Source organism: Poecilia latipinna, unplaced genomic scaffold (genome assembly GCF_001443285.1).
Source record: "Poecilia latipinna isolate Pla-1442-1.1 unplaced genomic scaffold, P_latipinna-1.0 Scaffold853, whole genome shotgun sequence".
NCBI classification, from domain to species: domain Eukaryota; kingdom Metazoa; phylum Chordata; class Actinopteri; order Cyprinodontiformes; family Poeciliidae; genus Poecilia; species Poecilia latipinna.
Genome location: NW_015113469.1, coordinates 83043 through 101551, shown reverse-complemented (window position 1 = coordinate 101551; position 18509 = coordinate 83043). Strand labels below are relative to the sequence as shown.

The window sequence follows — 18509 nt, the reverse complement described above, 5'->3', positions numbered from 1 at the left end:
TAAGGAACTGTTTACCAGAGGCCTAAAAAAATGTAGATTTTTTAAAATAATTCATAGAACAGTCTTTCGGTACAGCCAATGACATAGTTGATCCAAGTTATGGTCTTTATTTATCATATTAATGTCCAATAGATCTTAAATTAGTTCAGATTAAGTTGATTTATTTCTGGAGCCCTTCAAAGTGGGACTAGCCAATAAATATTATATCTGCACGTAATAGTTTAATTCCAAAACAATCTTGTGATTTTGACTTTAAAATGATAGAGAAGACGAAGAAAACAACATTAAAACAGCAACTGTGTTCAGTATTTTTAATTTCATTATTCTACAAATTTCTTGCTGTGTTGACTTGAGGTTTCAGTATTTAGCATTCTGTAAGGGTTTGTGGCGAACTCACACCCAAATCTTTTATCGGGGTGTGTATTTTAATGAGCTAAACAGTGAAAGAGGGACAGGAAGCGGGGTCAACTTTAAACGCAGTGATTAGCAGTTCAAAGAAAACAACCTCGGTTTCATCTGCCTCTCCGCCTCTTGGTCCTCCCTTCCCTCCACACACAGTTCCTCTCATCTTCAAACACCCCAGGTGGAGGGTGGAGGATGAGGGATTGGCCTCTCCGGGGTCAACCTATAGGGTGCATTGATGACAGGAGGGTAGAAGGCTGGAGGGCAGCTTTGTTGCCTGCTTGGCCTCTCCCCTCGCTGGGCAATGATTAAATCAAGGCCCTGGTGCGAGGCCCTCTGCTGGTGCAGCAGTGGGTTTCTGCACATGCTGAGCTTAGATGTGTGCCTAAGAAGAGCCATTATAAAGTGTCAGTGTTTGTTTTCTGAATTCATTCTAAGTTCCCACAGGACTCTTTTATGACTACCATGTGCCTAAAATATATTTTACATTCGACTCCAGCTTTCCAAAAAAAATGGTTTTTGCACATGTCCCATATATTTTGCAATAGTTTTAATCACATTATAAAGGAGTGGCACAGAACACTTGGAAAATGTCTGAAAGATAAGATACTGTGAGAGCAATTCAATACTATTGTATACAAGTGTGCATGCTGGCTAGAATTTCTGCTTTGTACTCTCATCCACTGCCTTCCACTTGCCATCAACAGTAGGCCTAGATTTAGATAAATGTGGTCTTGATATCGACACAAAAACAGTCATCAGGACACCTTATCCACTGTTCCTCAGGTGATGCAAGATGAATACAGCAATTTCCAGGGTGTGTTTTCGAACTTGTAACTCCTGGGTGCTCTCCTTCATTTTCTGCAATTTATTCACTGCTTTGAAGACATCTCTAGCAGAAGATCTCTGCTATGAAGTGTGAACAGAAGAGCTAAACAGGTGCATCTTGATAAATTAGAAAATGATAATGTGTCCTTCCAAATGAAATGCAATGTTTGCATTCAGGAAAACATCCTCAGACAAAACGGAACAGACTAAAACTAAAAGGTTTTTTGGGGGGTTTTTTTTAGAAACCTGTGTGTAGTATGTAGACAGCAAACTCAGGATGGATACTAATACGTTTGATTTTTAATTCCTTGCATAGCTCAGATGAATTTTTGCAAACAAATAATCTGGCAGTTTTCCTGTTTGGAACTTTGCTTTTAAAGCGAAACCACCAAACAAAGGAGATTTTGTTAAGAAAATCGTGGTAAGGTGTAAATGGGGTTTCTCTTTGTAGCTGTTATTAAAGAACCAGTGAGTAATTCAGAGTTGTCCCTGTGGAACTGTTCACTGTCAAGCATTGAAAAACAGTTGCCCTTGGTAACTCCCTGGTGGGTATCTGCGCGACTATTACAAAGTGGGGTTCTCAAAAATAGCATTTATACTAGGCCAAAGTCCCTGTCATGATTATGAAACTTAAATGCTGAAAAAAAATATCTAATATCTGTACAATTTTTAAATAGTTGCACCTCCCTCTGGTGCAGAGCAGAAGCGGGTGATTGCTGTGCCCCAGGTCTTTTTCCTTTTAGTTTGACAGAAAGAAAGTGGAATGCATTTAGGGAGAGTTATTCTTGTATAATAACTATGCAATCAAGAAAAGAAGGAAAAAAAAAAACTCCTTTTGTCTTTACTCGTAAACTTTGTAAAGATTCTGGTGCCCGTCTGCAAAGGAGAGATAGTGAGTGATTGCTATGCCTCAGGTCCTTTTCCTGATGGGGCTGACAGGAAGGAAGAAAGAAATGCATTCAATGAGAGTCATCAGTTATCCTTATGTAATTACGCTGAAATCAAGGTGCTGAAATATCTGTACTCAGGCTGACAGAAAGAAAGCCCTGAAGGACTTTCTGAAACATATGCTGACTAGGGAGAGAGAAGGCTCAGGATGGAGCCAAACAGATGAAGGAAACATGAAATGAAGACATGAGAAGGAAAGGGCGTAAATACAAAGTCAAGCAGTTTTAAAGGAGATGGTCTAATGAGCAGTCTGACACAATTAGCAATTAGCAGAGTGAAGTATAAAGAAAGACTGAGACAACAAACTAGTAAAATAGTTGTTTTAAAATACATGGAATGGAGTCTCTCTTGCTTTAGGATGATTTGTGGTGGTTTGGTACATTTGCATGCCAGTGGAAAGAAAATGAATTCAAATCTACTCTTTAAAAACCTCTGGGGGAAAAAAGATGCCATTTGGTTACATATTGCCAATCTGGTCGTGGATAAAATAACGTCCGATCAAGGCCTGGGTTGCACCATTTTTTTCACACTGTATGGGGTATTTTACTGAAGGTCACCTTGCTAGTGATAGCCTACATGCTATCATTAGTATTTCAGCTAGCTTTAACTTTAGCTTTTTTTTTTAACCTTATAAACTGCTGCATTTGAAATTTTAAATTGACATTTGTACAAAATAGACCAGCAAATATTGCAGTAAGCACATTGCGAGGTAACACAAAAGTATTGTGAGGGAACGTAGAAGTTTTGCAAGGTAACGCAAAAGAAAAGTTTTTCCCCTTGTCCCCTAGAGGGCTCCGTAATGACCTGACAGTATAGGTTTGAAAGCAATGTTCTGCAGCAATTTCAAATGGTCTTAGAGTGGGGATTTTTGCATTATCTAAAAGTTTTCACTCCTCTTGAACAGTTTTTCCATATGCAGTTTGCTCATTTCTTACATTTCTGCAATTGACTTCAAGTTATTCTACAGTTTTCACCAAAAATATTCACACTGCATTTTCACAGGAATTGCATGTTTGTCTAGCTTTTCTTTCAGCCGCAGTCGTTTTTTGAAACGAGTAAATAAATAAATAAAAAGAGTCTTCTCACTCTCCTTTCCTGCCAAATGAGAAGTTTAGGTAACACATCCGGCACTAATCTCAGGGCCATTACTGGTATAGCACGGATGAAAGAAATGCAAGAGAGCTGATAAAAGCTCAGAAGGCTTTTGCTTCTTGTGCTGCATGCCGTCCACTGATGAGGGAATTTTAAAGATGTGTGGAATTTATAATTAGAAGGTAAAATATACCCCACATTTTATTCCTTTTATTCATTTCTCATCGGCAGCTTGTGTGCAGCAAAGCTTTTTTAATTCAATATTGCCTCTGTAAAATTTAAACTCACTCCTAGAAGCTACATGCACATTCCTAAAATGTGTGTGTGTGTGTGACTTTGACAGGAAATGAATATTTAAGCATTGAGCCGCAGGTGTACGAACCACAGCCGTTTCTTGAGTCTTCTTGAGCACATCATTTATTTACCAGTTTGAGGCTTCAAAGTGAGTTTAAACATCATCATTTCCTCCCTGTGTTCACTTTAATCAGGTACCTTATCTCCTCCAGACTGTTTTTCCACTTTAAGTCTCAGTCTGCATCCCTCACAGGTGCTGTGGGGGAACTTCTCATTGCGGAGTCTCATAAGGAGGCTGCTGTTTCTCCCTTGTCAAAGGTTACAGATTAGGATGCGTCGTCTTTCTTAAAACCTAAGCAGAAATTTGATGCCGGGTGGAGAGAAGCTGCTGGAAAGGAAAAGTTCTACCAGATCAAACACAAATGCAGATTAGATGAAACTCTGAAGGAGTTAGAGTGTGTGAATGGAATCAGGCAAACATGGATGTGAGCAAAAGTCCTGATAGTCACCGTGTGATTACATTTTGATGTTATCTTAAATGATGGCTAAGAAAGAAAGAAAGAAAGAGAGGGAGGAGGGTTTGAGAACAGGAATGGCGATGTTGCTTACACAGCAGTTTCACAGAACTTTCCCCCTCATACTTCTTTTTAAAGTTTATGCTTATCACTTCCATCTGCAGTTTTATGGAGCAGCACAAAAAAAAATATATATTGCTCAGAAAATGGGTAAAGTCAGTAAGAAAGGGCGACAGCTGAAGAGAATGGCGGAAAAGCGTGGCAAAGAAGCATAAAATGCATAATGTCAACTTGTATTCTAACGCATGAAGGAGGCAGTTGGAGGTCACTGCGTATTCATGATAGCGGGTTACCGTTTAAGACAAACTCTGCCGTAATCAACTCACGCTGTCAGACACAGTAAGCTCTGCTCTGTGACAAGAGCAGCCATGGAAGGCCAAGAAGAAATATGCAAATACTCCCACTGCCACACTCAAATAGAACAGCTGTCACATGTACACAAAATGCATCAAGCAGCATGAGAAAATGAGCTATACTATTCGATGATCAAAACACCTCTACAAATAGCACTGGAGATGGCGTGTGCACTCTGTGGCATGCTGTGTTTCTTTGTCTGAGCCCTTGGGTTCATTTGTGATCTAACAGCTTGTGTTCAAACAAACAAATCAGTTACAGTGAAGTTTTGTGTGTAGCCTGTAGAGTTTTTGATGTCTCTGCATAAATATTAAAACATCTGGAGACTTTCTTGGTACCTTAAAAGTTGTTAAAAAAAAAAAAATAGATAAAAAGCACATGAAAGGAAACATGTAGAAACACATTCATACACCAGTATATTAGTTATGCTTTGCTTGGATTTAATGGACCCCCATTAAAAAAAAAAAAAAAAAACTTGCTAAGAAAATATCTTCCACATTAGTATAATTCTACCCATCATCAACACACTTAGTACACACTTTTAATGTTGTTCATGCCAAACCCAGAACCATCACCTGAATGTTACAGCTGAAGTCAAGACTCATCTAACCATGCAAAGTTTTCCCAATCCAACATCAATTTCTTGTTTTCAGTTGACATGAGTTGCAACCAGTGAGGTTTTCTGCTGCTGTAGCCCAGATTTTTCAGTTAATCACATGAAAAATTAAAACAAACTCAATTATTTTCATTTGCATGATTTGACGCTTTCCTTGCATCTCTCTCTGTTTCTACCAAAGACTGGATGAGAAACGGTTTCAGTCTGGTTCAGTGTTCTGAACTAATCCTTTAACTTGAAGGAAAAATTTGTTTATGGTGACTTCATTATTGATTTCACTTGTTGTTTCTGTTACTTTGTTTATTTCTTGGATATCTAAAATATCCAGTAAAATTCAGTTTCATTACAATTTAAAATTTACTGATGTTTGAGAATGTGATCGCAATAAGGAATATTATCATTTATCGTAATAACTTCTGGAACAATTTATTGTCCAGAAAAAACTGCTGTCATGACAATCCTACTTGCTATGATGCATTTGATCTGTTCTTTGGGGTGGAATGAAAATACAACAAAACATTGTCATTGACTTGAAAAACAAAAACTCCATTTATCAATTAACACCGATTCAAATCAGTTAATATCTGTATAGCTGTAGAGATCCACAGTTTGTGTGAGAGATGAAACAAGCCCAAATGTTATCAAACTTTGAGCAGAATATTAACTTTGAGGCTCACTTGTCTTTGACTCCATTGGCCATATTTGATTCTTTCTGTTCTGAGACATTTTTTACAATTTGCACTTCATTTTGCAAGTTAATGAATACATTTAGGAAAGGAGTTGCCATGTTCATTTATTTATTTGTTTATTGCCATAACTTTGTTTAGCTGAACAGAAACAGACCAAATGAGGAATGAGATTCAGCACACAGCTTTAGCCTTTGCAGCTAGAGACCACTAAGCAGGCCCACAGTCTGGGTGTCGTGATGCACCCACAATAGAACCTCCAGAGACGCATAAAGACAATTACAAAGTCAGCCTTCTATCATCTGAAGTAAATTTCCAGGATTAAAGGACTAATGTCCCAGCAAGATCTTGAGAAACTCATCCATTTGTTTGTCTTTAGTCGAATTGATTACTGCAACAGTGTCTTCACAGGTCTCCCTAAAAAGTCAATCAGCAGCAGCTCACATTGTCACTAAAACTAGGAAAATAGAGCACATCACCCCAGTTCCACACTGGCTCCGTCCTTTTATCTACCTGTCCCTCTCCCTGAACAATTGCCAAAAACTTCCAAGCATTACTTACTTGAGTTCATACTGTAATGAGTATGTCATAGAATGGCCAAGCATATCCTGCATGTGTCCTTATTATTTCTCTTCTACAGAAGGAGAAATAATGCATCGTGCAAGCAAAAGGGATTTAGAGAGCTTAAACCAAAATTACCTGAGTGAATCTTGATCCTTTTTAGATAGAAGCATAATTAGTTACCCAGCATTTCTGCAGCTTTGCCCTTGCGTTTGTGATGCTGTGCTGTTCGCTGGTTTCAAAAGCAAAGTAATAGCTGCAGTGAGTGGGAGTCAGTACCTACATGCAAAATAGTTGATGCCATTAGAAAAAGAAAAGCTAACATACACACGGCTGACACGATGAAAAGTGCTCAATTATGCCTTCATTTTGTTTAAACTAATGTTCATAGGCTTGCATTAATTGAGACCCTCTGTGAAAGGTGAAGGTTGTGATCCTCTTGTATTTCCATTAGAACATCTATTTTCTTCTCTTTTCTCTCTTTGTTACCCCTGTGACACCAAGTGGGTATTTAATAAGTACGGTTATTCAACCCTGATGCTTGTTCCGCTGCTGCAAATGAAAGTGCAGCTCCTATAGCTTTGCTTTTACAATTACCACATCCATTGGGAGCAATTTAACATGATTCCTGTCACTCCATAAAGAAGACAGGCAGGCTCTTTCTTTCTTTGATCACGTTCCCCCATGCTCTCAGGAGCAGGTAAGCAGTGTGTGATATATAACTAGCAAAACTTGACTTGTATTCCTTCATATGCAAATACTCATCTGATACAAAGCTACAGACTCTTGTTAAAAACAAGGGGAACGACGTGATGAACATTTGAGAAGACAATATTGATGTCATCTGTATTCATTCTGGCTTGATTCAGATTCACTGGATCAGGAAATGTCATTGTATTTCATTAGCATTTATACCTCAGTATACCTTAGTGAACTATGAGCATACCTTGGCCACAAATTAAACACATTTCTTTTCTGCTTGCAAAGGGGTGCAGCGCCTCCAAGTGGTTTTTAGATTAACTGCACGTTTTGTTTAAAATACAAAAGAACATCACATCTCACATGTGTTTTTTTTTTTTTTTTTTTTTTCCTTTGGGGTCAAGGCCAAGGCACTGTTAATGGCGTCAGCCTCCAGAATCAAGAGTTGAATGCTATAGAATACACCCAAACTGGTGCCACTTTTCCAAATATGCAAGTTATTGGATAGTTAAATATTTTAGTTGCATTTATTTTGTCATCTTTTGTTTCAAACAGTTTCAGACACACATTACTGGTACAAACACATTACATTATACTTTTCGAAAAGACTCAAGAGTATAGTTCAACTGCACCTGATTTAATCAAAAGCACATTTTAAAAATTGCTGGCTAACATATGCCGCTGTGACTGATATTGGTTTGCGTACACAAAATGTTGGATAAAAAAATTGTAATCCAGTTTGTTGAGTTTGAGATCAGATGCAAAACAGCTATTTGAACACTACAAGAACCAGATCAGATTTTACTAAACCTCTCCCACAAGATAAAATGAGAAATGATGTACCTGATAATACTTATGACTTAGCTGACAATACAGGGGGGAAAATAACTTGGGATGACATTTGCCTTTGATCAGCTAAGTGGTTAGTTCAAGCTAGATTTTAGCTATGTAGTTATACAGTTATTAACAGTATTACATTACAGCAAAAAGGTCCTGGTTTCAAAACCTGGTCTGCAACCTTTCTGCAAGGACTTACATCTTTGTCTTGTGTGTATGTGTATGTGTATGGATTTGGACTTCTCCCATAGTCCAAAAATATGCATGTCTGCTTAATAAGTTTCTTTAAATTGCCCTTTAGTGTGAGTGTGGCTAGGAATCATTTTTGACAGTGGATCTCTTCTCCTTAAATGACTGCTAATGTGTTTAATGTGCTGGCTATGTTCCACATTTACACTTTGTGAATACATTTAAAATAATGAGCTTGTTCTTTCTTTGTCTTTAATTTTGTATTTTTTATATATATTGCAACTGTCTGAGAGAGCCAAAAGTCATCTTAGTGTTACTTTCTCAGCAAGGACATTCTGGTTGCTACTGACTTGTGCTTGTCTTCAATGATGGATCATTCATTTTATTTCATGTATGGTAACACCAGGTTCCTGGTCAATATTTTCAATCAATTTTATAGCACTAACTACAGGTATTATTAGCAAACACCATTACAGTACAGGACATGGATTCTTCTGTTTTTGCAGTCCTTCCATTACAACAGAATACTAATACATTTTAGATTTACAGATGGAAAGGAATAATAAGGTCTCTGAGGTATTAAAATTCAAATGCTATTTTTAATTGAAAGCTATTTATCACCAATTATCATCATTAAGGCTGAAAGGTCATCTTCTCATTAATTAATCAAAATTTTACTCCAGCTACGTCTTTGATGGTGCTTTAATTTACAAAGCTATTTTCACTATCGAGGCATCAACACCACTAAGCCCTGTGTCAACCCATTAATGATCCGTGCTAGAGGAGCAAAATATATTAACATATATATGCAAATACGTATTATTATTAACTTTCACTTCAGATTTTTGCCCTTGTTGGTTTCTTAGGGCAGTAGTTTTAGTGAAGGCCATTTGATAGAAAAAAAAAAATTACAACATGTTTCTGTTGGTTTTCTACGAAGTAAAAAACATCGAAACATGTTTGTTGGGCGTATGTATCAAGCGCCTATTACAATTGTGCCCGCTTGATGGCAGCATCTCCCTAAGATCAGCTGTGTTCCACTTTTATTGTCAATGAAGAAAAAACGAGCGAGTACTCAGACAGAAAATGGCCGCCATGCAGTGTGCATTTGATATCTCTGTTTTATAAGCTTTGTTTGCATTGTCCGGCTGTTGCGTTATGCTCTTTTTTCCCTTAAGGGATTAACATAATGTTCAAAAGGGCGAAACGAGTTAACTTGCGGCGGAGGAATGACTCCGACGAGGAGGAGCTGGAGGAGAGCCAGCCGCAGTCTTTTGCGCCCACCTCTTTCGGGCCTGTGGTTGAAATCCCGTTCATTGAGACCAGCGGGGCTCCAAGCAGCGAGGAGAACTGTTTCAATAACGGCTTTCTGTCAAACCTGAACATCATGAGACCCGTGAAGAAGGAAAAGAAGTGCAAAGAAGTTCCAGTGGTAGTTCCTCCCACTAAAGCCAGCTTGCTGAGTTTTGACGATGACGAAGGTAACTGTGCTAAAGTAGCTAACCACTCAACCTTAGCCACTGAAGCGATTTTGAACCTTTTTCATATAGCTACAACACGAAACTAGATTGTGCAGTCACGTTTTTTAATGAATTCCCTTCCTGTAAACTGTTCTCGTCCTCGTCTGTCTGGTTATGTTAACAGAGGGATCCGAGGTGTTCCGAGTGAAGAAACCCAACCACAGCAAGAAGATAGTCAAGCAGCTGAAGAAAGAATACAAAGAAGATTTGCAGAAATCGGGAAATGTCAAACAGGAAACCAAATCAGGTGAGATCCACTGTTATTAATTTGCAACATCACGAGATCATATCCGCCCGCAGAAAAATTGAAGCGCGTCAGTACTTGTGTATCCCTGCTCTAGATTGTTTCTGCTTTCACAGATTGTTCAAGTGCAAGTTGGAATATATAGAAATTTGCTGTAGTAATAAACATATGGTGCAGTCAAAAGATGCTTTTCCTTTAAGATTACCATTTGACGCATGTATTTCCTCAGACGCTCCCCCTCAGCCTGTGTTTACTGTGAAAGAGGAGGCTATCAGCAGAGGCAACAGTGAACACGGAGAGGAGGAGATGGAAGTGGAGAGTGGAGATGAACAGGACGAAGAAGCAAAAGCCCAAGAGGGTCAACTGTCCAGGGGCAGGAACGTGGGATCATCATTCAACACACTGTCATCCCTCACTAGCCTGAAGCCAGGTACTCTTCCTATTTCAAAACCTTCTCTTCAAAAATCTTTTCCACAGTTTGGTCTGCACTCTTTGGTTTAGCTGGTTCACATGGAGTTAGCTGTCATATTTTTTAAGTTAAGTCCCTCACTAACTCACAGCCTGAAAAATGTTACCGTATTCGAATGTATAAGTGCGCAAGTGCTGACGACCTAATAACTCCTGATTCTACCCTCAGGAGAGATCCCCGATGCAGCATTCATCCACGCTGCAAGGAAGCGTCGGCAGCTAGCGAGAGAGCTTGGAGGGGAAGCTCCTCTGGTGGAGGCCGAGCCTTCTAAGAAACGTATGACACAAGAGGACAGGGACTGCAGCGATGATGAAGATGAAGACGAAAAGAGGATCCGCTTCAGTGGTGTCAAGAACAAAAGTCAGAGGCAGAAGATTGCTGAAGAGATAGGTACTGCCATGAAGTGTTGAATTTTGCAAATACATTTGCCCGTATTATTGCTATCGGCTGACGTGGATTTCCTCTCCAAATGTGCGCAGGTATTGAGGGTAGCGATGACGAAGCACTGGATACAGGTCAAGATGAGGAAGTAAGCCGTTGGGAGCAAGAACAGATTAGGAAAGGAATCAGCATTCCCCAGGTGAGCAGCATCTCTCACATGCAGTGAAATATTCTGACTTCATGTTGGGTTTTTGAAATTATGGGCATCGTTTTGGAAATCTTGAGTTGCAGCGGCATCTTAATTCCTTGAGCTTTTTAGCCCGTTCCACTAACAGGTGAAATGGTTCTCAATTAGAGAAACAAAATTTGTCTGTTTCTTTGTTAGATACTTATTGTGAAATGTGATAGAAAGATTAAACTTGATTTTGGAAATTTTTGATTGTAAAATTTGGTAGAAATATTTCTACACTGCTTTAAAAAGTATGGAAAGAATTCTATTTTTAAAAAAACATATCCTTCCCGTCTCCCTTTTTTTCTGTTCTTTCTTAATTTTGTTCTTCCTTTTTCCCTTCCTTATTTTACTGCATCTATTCATTTCTAGTTTCTTTCTTTTTCTCTTGCTTCATTCTGTCATTTTTCCCCCTTTTCCATTTGCTTTCTTCCCTAACTTTCTTCTCCTCAACTTATTTTCCCCTCTCTCCTTTTACTTTTGTTCTTTCTTCTCTTATGTTACTTGTAAGCTTCTTTCTTGGTTTTTACAGTTTTCGTTTTTAAGGCCTGACCTCACAATAGAAATAATTTAGTTTGAACTTTTGTGTTTGTACTTTAAAAATCACCCAAAAGTGAACTGAGAACTTTGAGCTAATTTACTCCTGGAAAAGTATCTTGGCATGAAAAGTGTGTATGAACCATTGCGACGTCGTCGTTTTTTTTGTTTTGTTTTTTTTTTATCTGTTGTTGCTTTTTAATTTAGCAGTGATATTAATCAAGCTTATGTTTTATTTTTGTTGGTCAGGTTCAAAGCAGTCAGCCAGAGGACAGCACAGCCTACTACCAAAACAGCTATGAGACTCAGCCCTACGGCTCCTCCTACAGTATGCCTTTCACCTACAGTTCAGTGGCTCCACAGCCTGGAAAGATACCCAGCCTCTCTGACAACGGTTCTGTTCGCTATGGGGCCCCTATTTGTGATCTAACCCCCGTGTCCATTGATCTGGTAAAGAAGCGCCTGCAGGATAGGTAGGTTCTGCAGGAGTTTGCCACAACGTCTAATATCAGTGCTCACCTCACCCGCTGCCCTCTCAATGTGCGTTGATCCTGATGACCCAGCAAAGCTGTCTACACGTGAAATGGCCACGAGGCCAAAAAAATATGTCTCCACTATGAGTTTAGATTGGTCTCTTTTTGACTGTCTCTCTCTCTCTTTGTCTCACTCACCCTTAACTCTTCTTTCCCCCTGTATTTCATGTCTTTAGGCTCGACCAAATGCATGCAGGCCACAACGCGAACATCAAACGCTACGAACAGATCAGAGATGAGCTAGAGGCCTCTGAGAGCACCATCCAGCAGCTTGAGGGTTCATCCAATGATAATGCAGATCGATATAAATTCTTGCAAGAGATGCGAGGGTATGTTGGAGACTTGCTTGAGTGTTTCAGTGAAAAGGTAAGGGAGAATTTATCTGCAGTTTGATAAGCTGCTTGCTGTTTTGTGTCTGTAATCTGGGAACTTTTTATGTGAATTTTAAACGAATGCAGTCTTAAAAATGAATTGAATTGTAATCCACATGCAGCATGGGAAAAAAAAAGTACTTTTCTTATACAATAGAATGTAGTGAATTGGGGAATGTCTGCTCATTCATATCAGGAAAAAAAAGAGATGAGTACAGATTTGTAGAATAAAATGAACATATCTCATGCATTCAAGATAAATCTTTGTAAATTTTAGAGATGCACAGAGAAATTGTCTGTTGTCCGGATTTATATGGTTTCCAGCTTACCTGTCCCTGACCGTACATGTGAAATGGCCTAGAGGCAAAATATGTCAGGTCATATTCAGGTCACAGTTAGATTTGTGAGTTTCTCACTATCCAGTTAGAAACTCACACATCTTTTTCCAGTCATTTATTGCATCATGTATATGTACTTAAGAGCCATGTGCATTGACAGCAACACTCTTCATTTTGAATCTTGGTTCTGAGCGAATGTGGTTCAAAGCGTGTGAGGTTTTCAAAATTGTCAGAGGATGCCCAAAGGTGTAAGAATCCATTTAAAATGAATGTCTTCTACTACTCTTCAAAGCAAATCTGGTTTATTCAGGTTTCAAGAGAGTGACATTTTCAGCAGACAACAGCAAGGCTGAAAGGAGTACAGCAAAACTGCTCAGTTTTAACCTTTTGAGATATTAACTTTTTTTTCTATTTTTAAACGTACATGATTTGGTAAGTTTGGCGACCTTTTGAGAATCTTAGGTTAGTAGTCAATATTTTCTTGGGAATTCAAATAATAACTGCATTTTTAGTAACGCTAATTGCATTAACGGCTAATTTAAGATGCTAAAGAAAATTAATCATTTCAACTCCAAACATTTAATCCTTTCTTAAATAACAGTAAAGCTTGTTTTTCAGCAACTGCTCTCTAACACGCCATGACGTTGTCTCAGCCCATGATGTAAAATTTTAATGGCTGCTTGTGGTATGAAGGTCTGAGGGAGAAGTCAGATTTGGCCAAATTGTAGATCGGCATGATTTACAAAGACCGGAGAACGAAAATCTGCCACAGCTTTCTGATTGGTGCATCTCTAATATATTTACAACAACATGCATGTCCAGACAGAATAATTTAACCTCGATCTTGCAGCACCAGATTTCAGCTCATAGTGTACAGAAGATTTTGATGAATGGATCTGAAACCATGTTCTGTTCTTCTCATTTAGTGTATAATGTTTGTAATGGAATGATATGCTTTCTGTATCTTCTGCATTTCACTCTTGTTTCAACTTCAGTCTACAACATTCAAGGTTAACATGATGGAGTCAGCTCTAAGAATAATTTAGTTTTTTTTTTTTTTTGTTTTACTCCAAGGATCTTTTTTTCCCAGCAATGTTTTGCCCATCACGTGTCTTTTAAGTTGTCCGACCAAAGAAGCCCCACTGACTCGGAGTCCCACCTTTGTTGGGTCAGAGGTCACAGAAAGCATCATATCTTTCAGGTGCCTGCTGTCCTGGAGCTGGAGGCTGCCATGCACCAGTTACTAAGGCAACGGGCTGCACGGCTTGTCCAGAGAAGACAGGATGATATTAAAGATGAATCGTCGGAGTTTGCAAGCCTTTCAAGTCAGTCCATCTTGAAGGTTTTTATGATTTATTTGAAACGGCCTCGTTAGTTTCCCTTATATCTGAGTGTATGCTTGCGTGTGTGTGTTTTCACATTCCTGCTCCATTCTGCACACATTGCAGTACTCTTGGGAATATGATTAAAGTTAAGTGATTGATGATTTGTGTGATTGAGCATGTATGACGATGGGAAAAGACCTTTATGAGTTGCTGACTTTTGCAGCTGGATGTTTTAACTTGCCTCAAGTAAAGAGCAACAAAATAAAGATGTCAAACAGCATTGGTTTCTGATTAACAGGTTAACATAATGTTCTGTAACATGTCTGCAGTTGCAGCACGGTAAGTTTTAAGAGATGTTACACAAAGTTTTTGACAGATTGAGCTTATTGCTGCATATACTGAAAGAATTGGAAGGTTCACATATTTTAGCTTGCTTTGTAAGTTAAAATGACCAGACTAATACTTTTATCATGCATTAACATTTTTATTCTCGACACATTTAGCTTATCTTGTTATGGTTAGATCCCAAAATAGGAAAAAAAGTTCAAGGGGCTTTTTTTTTTTCCACTATTCAGTTCAGGCTTTAACATTCACCCTTTTTTATTTCAGATAAAGCAGTCATGGCACCCAGTCTGGACTCATTCGGTCGAGACCGTGCTGCGTACCAAGAGAACAGTCGGCAGAGGAGGATAGCTGAAAGAGAAGCAAGAAGGTAGGCCGACTTCATTCTTTTGCTTCCTGTAGGTTTGAAGCTGGTTTCAACTTTAAAAACCTCCAAGATTCCAATACTCTCCAGAGCCACCAGAGGGGGTAATTTTTCAGAGGGTTATGTTGAGGAAGAATCAAACTAATAGAGACAATAATTTGGTTTTCCCTTCATTTTTTTTCTTTTCTACTCTTTCAGGCATGAGAATGAGAATTCAGTTGAGAAAATAAAAAAATAATAAGCCACTTTCAGAATTTGTTTTGGGGGGGGATATAGCATTTGATCTGTTAGACCAAACCAAATGGGAGTAAAGCATTCACTGTAAAAGAAAATGTTTGATTAATTCTACCCCATCCAAATTTTGCTCAGGAATGTTGTAGACATGTTTTTTCCTTTTGTAAAACTATGAGTTTGCAATATTTTATGTTACAGATATCCATACCATAACTGAAGGCGTATTAAAGCAAGCTTTTTTTTTTACTTTAGAAAAACTATGAAAAATCTATTTAGGAAGGTTAAATTATTTTTAAAATACTTGAGAGGTCAAACTGACTTATTTCAAGTTGCAGAATGGGTGACTATGGTACTTCTCTTAAAGTTCTTACTTCTGTGTGTGTGTGTGTGTGTGTGTGTGTCTGTGTGGATCTAGAACTCGTCGGCGACAAGCAAGAGAGCAGAATGGAAAAAGGGCTGAGCATAAAGAAGGCCTGTCCTCTGATGACGAGGAAACCTCTACAGACATCACCAGCTTCAACATGGAGAGAGGTAATTTCTGCAAAACTGTGAAAAATACCAATTATTTAAGAGAACATAGAAATGAACCGTCCTCACACTTTGTCCCATCCAGATCGCATCAAAGCAGAAAGTAGAAAGGTATTTGAGGATGTGGTGGAGGACTTTCATTCTCTTGACTGCATCAAGTCCCGTTTTGAGGTCTGGAAAAGGGAATACCCGGACTGCTACAGAGACGCTTACATCGGCCTCTGCTTACCCAAGCTCTTTAACCCTTTAGTTCGTCTGCAGCTCATCACGTGGAACCCTCTCGAGGTAAGGAAACATTTGTTCATCCAAATGGTATTTTGGGATTGAAAACCAGATCCTTAATTCTAATTTCTTTTACTTTCATGTAGGAGCCGTGTGCAAACTTTGAGTACATGCTGTGGTTTGAGTCGCTTCTGTTTTATGGATTCGAGGAGCACAGAACGCTTGAAAAAGACGACGGGGACATCGGCTTGCTGCCTGCTATCGTAGAGAAGGTTCTTCTCTCCAAGCTATCAGGTAGTGAATCCTGTGCAGCAGCAAGGGATACTAAACATGATTTTTGCCCGAGGCCAAACGAGTACAACATGTGTCATGTTGTTTGTGACAGTGCTGGCAGAGCAAGTGTGGGACCCGCTGTCGAGCAGTCAGACAACGAGGCTGGTGAGCTTCATTCACAGACTTGCTGAAGGTTACCCGACCGTGCTGCACGGGGACAACCAGTACACACAGGTAGAGGATGCTTTTATGGATCCATGCAAATTATTTCAGCTGTGTAAAATATTTAACCTACATGTGCTTAGTGTTATAAAATGATTCTAACTCACTTATCTTTGTCTGCTAGGAGCTTTTGAAGTCAATAGTCTTACGGACCAGACGGACCCTGGATGAGGATGTCTTCCTTCCGCTTTACCCTAAAAAGTACGTCAGAGAAATGTTAGAATTTGAAGCTTCGTTTTAATTCTTGGTGATCTAATCATCATAAGCAACTCTTGTTTTCTGTTATGCAGTGTGATGGACAATAAGAACAGCGGTGCATACTTGTTCTACCAGCGACAGTTCTGGTCTTGTGTAAAGGTATCTGTGCGTTTATTGGCATTTTTATGCTGTTTTTATTTTCTTAAATCATATTAAGACAAACTAACTCACTCATAAGTTCCTATGTGGTTTGGGTGATTATGGAATGTAATTTTATCATTTTTGTCTGACTAAGCATAAAGAAATTTTTAGTGTTGAAAAGCACTTTATCTAAAAAATGCAAAATTTTCCATTTTTTTTAATTTCATTCAGAAAATCTGAACTTTTTATCAACAACATTGGGACAATGTTTTACTTTTTTGCTCTCTCTCTTTGCATAGCTGCTGGGCAACATCATTCAGTGGGATGGCATCTTATCCTATTCCTGTTTGAAGGATCTGGCTTTGGACAGCACTCTTAACAGATACATCTTGTCTGCGCTGCAGAGCACAGATATCGGGGAGGAGAATGTGCACAAGTGCCAGAAGGTGAGAAATTCAGATGGAAAATTAAAAAAAAAAAAAAAAGTTTGGAACTTGTTGTCTTTCCCTGTCTGTCTTCTGTCCCAATTATGTGAAGGGGAGAAGCCGGTGTGGAGTTTTTTTCATTGTTGTGTAAACATGCATTAACAAAATCTAAATTCTGTGAATGTGAAATGGCCTAAATGTTTTGTTCTCTAAATAGTGCTTTATAAATGAATTAGATTTGATGTTACTAACTTTATTAAATAAGTAGAATTAGTTGTTTCAACCTATAGGTGTACAAGTCTCTTTTCTAAAGACATAAAGAAAATAATTTGTATTTGGAATATCCTTTTTCTGCTATGCAGAGTTTAAACTGTGTGTCTTTCTTGGCTTAATTGAAACGACGTGACAGGCATTGCATGTCAAAACAAAACCACATATTGAGCACAGATGCATTTTTCATTTTAAATTGGATTTTTTAAAAAGATATTTAGTTACATTTGAAAAGCTCTTGACAAATTAGGTAGTGAGCTTTTCCTTATTTTTAACTTGGTGACATAATTTGCTGTTCTCCTCTCAGGTGATGGAGTGTTTGCCAGCCCAGTGGTTCTCTGGGCTGAAAGGCCAGCATACCTTGCCCCAGTTGGAGCCTCTGTGTCGCTACCTCACACACCTGGCCAACACGCTGCACCGCAGCAGCGTGGGAGCGTCTGATACCGAGCGGCGCACCACTAGGCAAGTAGCTCTAAATAACCCTGAAGACGGTTTGTCTCAATTGGAATAGCTTCTATTGTTGTTTCATCTAACTACCTTGTTAAAATTGAGTTGTTATATTGTGTTTTACATGTTGTTATAATGCATTTCTTACATCCCATGTCTACCATCAGGGAGCAAGTAAGGGAAGTGGTGAGGATGTTGGGACGCGTGAACGCCCTGGACCACATCATCGCCGTGGCAGAAGAGCACGGCGTTAAAGACATTAAACAGCTCATGGAAGTGAAATAACAGAAAACAATCAGAGACTATTTTTCCTCTACATTTTGTGCTGCTCTAAACATTTTATCGCCAACGACGGGGGAATCTAGGAAAATGTGTATTTGCACACATGAATTTAAACTCAGCACTTGTTACACCTACAGGATTGGAGGACTTTTTTTTGTAAATATTGTAAATGATGTATAGCGTTCTCGAACGCCCATGGGCACGAAGCCGAAATGTAATTCTGTCTTGCAAACTCAGAAAGTATACTTTGAAAAGAAATTTAAAACCCTTAATTTATTAGGAGTAAAAATGTGTCATCTTGAGTACAATTTTGAAAATATTTTATCTCTGCAGTCTTAACTCCACCATTTGAGTTTTTGACTGCCAGCATTTACTCTATGGACCCATTTGTTCTGATTGTGTTAAAAGGTAAAAGTTATTTGCGCTCTGTAACTGTTTTTTTTTTTTTGTTTTTTTTTTTTACCCCAGTCTAAACCATAAACACCTCCATCACATCCAAAATGCTCTGGTAGTTTGTAAGTTATATTTCTATT

The 18509-nt window shown here is 38.7% G+C and overlaps 1 protein-coding gene across 1 annotated transcript; it reads left to right on the top strand.

Moving 5' to 3' along the window:
- Positions 1–9133: 9133 nt before the first annotated feature.
- On the top strand, positions 9134–18112 carry paxbp1 (PAX3 and PAX7 binding protein 1). Its single transcript, XM_015047988.1, has 18 exons — positions 9134–9562; positions 9726–9848; positions 10075–10275; positions 10483–10704; positions 10794–10894; positions 11711–11934; positions 12171–12360; positions 13905–14028; positions 14638–14740; positions 15384–15499; positions 15582–15781; positions 15865–16012; positions 16104–16225; positions 16338–16414; positions 16504–16570; positions 16852–16998; positions 17555–17709; positions 17862–18112. The coding sequence occupies exons 1-18, from the start codon at positions 9271–9273 to the stop codon at positions 17977–17979; spliced, it is 2730 nt and encodes a 909-aa protein (XP_014903474.1). The 5' UTR covers positions 9134–9270; the 3' UTR covers positions 17980–18112.
- Positions 18113–18509: the final 397 nt, after the last annotated feature.

Coding starts and splice junctions, on each gene's coding strand:
- paxbp1 (XM_015047988.1), top strand. CDS start 9,271: ATGTTCAAAAGGGCGAAACGAGTTAACTTGCGGCGGAGGAATGACTCC. Junction 10,276..10,482: donor CCTCACTAGCCTGAAGCCAG/GTACTCTTCCTA, acceptor TTCTACCCTCAG/GAGAGATCCCCGATGCAGCA. Junction 10,705..10,793: donor GAAGATTGCTGAAGAGATAG/GTACTGCCATGA, acceptor AAATGTGCGCAG/GTATTGAGGGTAGCGATGAC.